At 54.1% G+C, this 4,937-nt stretch overlaps 1 protein-coding gene across 1 annotated transcript; it reads right to left on the bottom strand.

The window, feature by feature from the left end:
* Nucleotides 1–391: 391 nt before the first annotated feature.
* On the bottom strand, nucleotides 392–4,937 carry Lst1 (leukocyte specific transcript 1). Its single transcript, XM_059243862.1, has 4 exons — nucleotides 4,895–4,937; nucleotides 2,001–2,153; nucleotides 1,584–1,618; nucleotides 392–604 (listed from the first exon to the last, which is right to left on the bottom strand). The coding sequence occupies exons 1-4, from the start codon at nucleotides 4,935–4,937 to the stop codon at nucleotides 470–472; spliced, it is 366 nt and encodes a 121-aa protein (XP_059099845.1). The 3' UTR covers nucleotides 392–469.

The raw sequence follows: 4,937 nt of genomic DNA, 5'->3' as shown, positions 1-4,937 counted from the left end.
CTTAGGACTCTCAAGTATTTTCTTCGTTCTCCTGGACACCCTCTGTGCTTCTCTCCACAGCCTCTCCCCCAACTCTTAGCTCTCCCTTCCACCAGGACTGACACAGAAGGGTCCAGAGACCTTTCTACTTGCTGGCCTTAGTGCTTAGAGCCGCCTCCCACCACCACACCACACCCGCCTGCCCTGGGCTCTGAGGCTACGGGTGCAGCAGCTGAGAAACAAAGATTGTCACAGCCGATTTGACCCCTTGTCAACTGTACCTTGGTGACCACAAGCTGTTTACTGGCTTTTAGAGAAGCTGGGGTTCCTTCCTCACTCAGCGACTACTGACCCCAAGCGGGTGGGAGGGTGAGCCATGGACTGGAGGCTTACGGAGAATCTGACACAGACGTAGGGAACCAGTCTTTACTAAGCGAACACAGGGTGACTTTGACCATCCACCCAGGTCGGGGGAGGCATTTTGGGGTGCTCAGGTGGGTTTGTTCTTGGCGATGCAGGCATAGTCAGTGCTGGGGTCCTCCTTCATGTCTTCGCCCTCCTCTCTGTCTGTGATGTCACTGCTGGACACTGGCAGCTTCTGTAGAGATGCATAATGGAGCTCCTGCTCTGGGGTCTGGGCCTGGTGAGGCAGAGGACTGCGATGAGGGCCCCGGGTGCCAGCCTCACACCCCTCCCCCAGCCCTGCCCCAGCTCCCATCTTGCTTTCTCTCTGCTGCCTCAGCCTCCTTTCCTTCTCTTTCGGAAGCTCCCCTCGTCCACCCAAGTGTTCACTCTTGACTCTCACTGACGTCTGTCTTGGACTGTCAGGCTCTCTTTTGCTTTTCCTCTCCCGCTCTTCCTCTTTCCTTCCTCCTTTCTTTCTGTATGTATATGGTGTATGCATGTCTGCCTGTGCTTGTGTAGGCCAGAGCGCTTGGACGCCTTTCCAACTGTTTCCACACTTATTATTATTATTATGATTGACAGAGTCTCTCCCTAAAACTGGAATTTGTTATTCCCACTAGGCTGGCTGGCCAGAGAGTCCCTAGGACCTGCCTGTCTGCACCCCACAGCGCTGGGATTCCAGGCACCGGCCACCACAGCAGGCTGCAGCAAGCATTTTTCTTAGAGGCCCCTCCTTTTTTGAGACAGGGTCTCATGTAGCTCAGGCTGGCCTTCAACTGGATATGTAGTTGAGGACAAGCTCCTTGCCTCTACCTGGGACTTCAGGCATGTACCACTGCTCTGGTTTTATGCTGTGCTGGAAATCCAGCCCAGGGCTCTGTACAGGCTAGACAGACGCTGTTGACTAAACCACACTGCTGGCCACTTTCCCTCTTCTCTCTCTCTGCTTTTGTTGTTGTTTTGAGACAGGGCGTCTCGTCTCCGTGTAGTCCTGATTGTCCTGGAACTCTTCTCTCTCCAGTCTCCTCCCTCACTTCCTCCTTATAAACACACCGTTTCCTCCCTCTTCTTGTCACCTCATTTCTCTTTCTGCCTCTCTCGTTTTCTCCTTCCCTCCTTCTTCCTCTTCCCTTTTCTCTTGGCTCCCACCCCTACATCCCAGCCCCACTCCCTACTTGAGTTTCCCCTCACCCCCTTACCCCCAGACTCACCCTGTTCCTTTCCAGTCTCTTCACTGGAAGAAAAAAAAAGTGATTCAGCAAGACCCTCCCCAGCCCCCACCCCAGAACGGCACCCAAGCCTGCTCATCCAGCCTAGGACTGCACCTCACCCTGGTGCCATCTCAGAATGGCTCGCTCCCTAGAACAGCACCCCACCCGGCCCTCCAACCCCAGACAGCCCTCCACAGCACATGGGCTCCCCCACTCCTCACTTGCCGACAGGACTGTCATGGGAACCACAGTCAAAGCCGGGGCCTTTTGGACACTGCTGTAATGTCTCCTCTCATCTCTCCTACCGGAATCTGACAGGGCCCATGGGACTTCTGCCCTCACAGTAGGAAGGGTATGGGGGGCGGTGAGCTGTAGGTGGCTGTGGGAGGTGACGGTAAGGCTCACCTCTCTTATGGATCCGGCACAGGCAGGTGAACAGAATGAGGACAAGCAGGAGGAGGAACCCTCCCAGCGCCGAGCTCCCATACAGAAGGTATTGGAATTTTTCTGTAGGGTGGAGAAGTATGGGAGTCTTTCTTCCATTGCTTTCCCAATCCCCTGGTTAAATGTCAATTTCACAGTTCCTTTATTGTTTTTATCTTTTTCTTTCTTCTTTTCTTCCTCCCCATCTCCACTTTCTTTCTATTCTTTGACAATTTCATACATATCTACAGTCTCTTGATCATCTCTCCTCCCTCCTCCCTCTCCCCCACCTCCCTCCTCCCTCTCCCCCACCTCCCTCCTCCCTCTCCCCACCTCCCTCCTCCCTCTCCCCACCTCCCTCCTCCCTCTCCCCACCTCCCTCTCTCCCACCTCCCTCCTCCCTCCTCCCTCTCCTCCCTCTCCCTCTCCCTCTCCTCCTCCCTCTCCTGCTCCCAGCCAGTGCTTCTCCAGACTTTCTGTCTCTTTCTTTCCTGCTGACAGAGTCTCACATTTTCCCGGAGGCCTCAAATTCACTACATAGCCACGTATGTTTGAATTTCCAATCCTCCTGCCTCCACCTTTTGAGCGTTAGGTTGACAAGTGTGTACTACTGTGCCTGTTTTATGTGGTTCCTGGGTCAAAGCCAGGCTCTACAACCCTCTAACAGTTTTACATGCAGGAAAATAGTACTCTAGGAGATGTATTTATTTATTTTTTCGAGACAGGGTTTCTCTGTGTAGCTTTGGTGCCTGTCCTGGATCTTGCTCTGTAGACCAGGCTGACCTCGAACTCACAGAGATCTGCCTGCCTCTGCCCCCCAAGTGCTGGGATTAAAGGCATGCGCCACCACCACCACCCCACTTTAGTTTAGTTTTTTTATGTAGGGTCTCCTATGGTCTAGGCTGCTTTCAAACTCCCCGAAGCCTCTATGCACAGAGTACATGAACTTGACCTTCCGCCCTTCGGCCCCGCCTCTGTGGCACTGGGATTACAGGAGGCACTAGCATGCCTAGGTTGAGCCGCTGGGCTGTAACCCAGGACTTCAAGCCTGCTAAGGAGCACTCTGATCTACATCCCCAGCCCATGACACGTTCTTTACCCAGACTTCAACTTCTCACTTCCTCTAGAGATTCACATACCCCAGGTTACCTCTCCTGGTATCTGAGACCGACCGCTTACCCCTCCTGACTTCACGCCCGCACCGCTGTTTCTGGGCCTCTGGAGGTCCCACTCCTTCCTGCACTGGTTAGTTCTGAGGGGTTCTGACCACCTCTCCTAACCATGAACACCACTTTTCACCCCTCATTCTCCAGCACTCCCATCCCTCCCCTTGTAGAACAGAGGAGTCCCCTACTTACTGTCTGCTTGTTCTGACATAGCCAGGGACTGAGAACAGGCCCAAAGGTCAAGACTAAACTAATCCCTGTTTTGCTGGGTTTAATGGCTTGGGCTAGTCACGTGCCCTCAAGTTCCCCATCTGAGGCAAGGGGCCCCATTACAATCCTTGTCCTTGCCCGGCTGTTCTGTTTGTCATAATATAGTATGGTGCCCCTTTTCTGGCCAGGGGCCTGAGACTTTAACAAGGAAAGCCCAGCGCTGGCCCCGGTGGCAGAGACAGGTGGATCTCTGTGAGTTCCAGGCCAGCCAAGGCTACAAAGTGAGACTCTTGTCTCAAAAGCAAACAAAAAGCCAAGGAAGACCCAGAAGTAATAGAGAAGGTGTTTAACCGTTCCCAGACCCCCTGGGTTTCCTCTGCCCCAGGCTGAGGGGGGGTTAGGGGGCTGGGGGAGTGAGAGTAGGGGGGTGGGAGTGGGAGAGTGGGGATGGGGAGACTCTTGGAGGAGGCCGGAGCACTGCACAGTCCTGGGTGCTGCTGAGGGGCTGATAAAGGCAAGGGAGCCAGGGTCTGGAGTGGGTGTGAGACCCCTGAGAAAGTAAAGAGAAGGCACCCATCCCCGGGAAAGCCTTATTTGGCTGGTGTGGGGAAGTGGCTAAGAATGATCTGAGGCCTTTAACTTCCCTCAGGCACTTCCTGGCCCTTTAATCTGGTTCCTGTTTGAGGGCAGAAAGAGGCTCCTAACTTAACCCAAGAACCAGATTCTGGTACGACCAGTTTAAAACCAAGAACCTCCTAGTTTTAAGAGGAATACTGTGGAATAGGGGGACAGGCACAGGGGGAGGGGCTGAGGAGCTGTGATGAATCAGGAACAGATTGTTAATTATTATTGGCAGGGTTTTGCTATGTAGCCCAGGCTAGCCTGGAACACACCATCTTCTTGCCTTAGCCTACAGAGTGCATGACAGGGTGGGCGACCACTTTCAGCTACAGATTCTTCTAACATCTCCGGAAGGTGAAGTCACCAGGCCTCCAAGGGTAGGATCTGAGGGCAGAAGATGCCTTCAGGCTCAGGAACCCCCAAACCCATAGTCTGTTTCCCTTTATCTTAGCAGGTATCCCTCCCATCCAGGATCACCACTCACTCCCAGCTTTCCCAGACTCTGTGGTTTACTGAGGGGACACATTCAACCACTCAGAGCCACCTGAGTGGAAAGAAACCTCTCCGCCTCAGGCGTTTGTGCCCCTCCGGTATCAGCGTCTTTCCCTGCCTCTGCACCTCCCCCACATCTAGGAGAGGAAGTGGGAGACGGCTTACAACATCTTCCTCTGAGACTCCTGGTGACCACTAGGGTGGTTCCCCCTCAGTTCCAGCCTTCCAGTTCACCCTGGGAATGAATGCCCACCCCCTCCAGGGGCCTTCCATGTTGAATTCATCCCCAGATTCCCCTCCAGCTGTGTCTGCTTAGGGTTCATGTGTGTGGGAGTGTACACCCAGCACCTCCAGCGCCAGATGGAGCTCTGGGGTGTCCCGGAGTACCTATCCTGGAGTTCGGCAGCCATATGCAGCGGGATATCGGCAT

This window comes from Peromyscus eremicus, chromosome 16_21, assembly GCF_949786415.1.
Source record: "Peromyscus eremicus chromosome 16_21, PerEre_H2_v1, whole genome shotgun sequence".
NCBI lineage: Eukaryota > Metazoa > Chordata > Mammalia > Rodentia > Cricetidae > Peromyscus > Peromyscus eremicus.
The sequence above is the reverse complement of the archived record's forward strand: the minus strand, read 5'-3'. Positions and strand labels throughout refer to the sequence as shown.

What these genes read in the sequence shown, in the direction of transcription:
- Lst1 (XM_059243862.1), bottom strand. Translation starts at nt 4,937, where the DNA reads ATGCCGATATCCCGCTGCATATGGCTGCCGAACTCCAGGATAG. An exon ending in GTGCCGGATCCATAAGAGAG is followed by an intron (nt 1,619 to 2,000) that starts GTGAGCCTTACC and finishes TTTTTCTTCCAG; the next exon opens with TGAAGAGACTGGAAAGGAAC. An exon ending in GGAACAGGGTGAGTCTGGGG is followed by an intron (nt 605 to 1,583) that starts GTAAGGGGGTGA and finishes CAGACCCCAGAG; the next exon opens with CAGGAGCTCCATTATGCATC.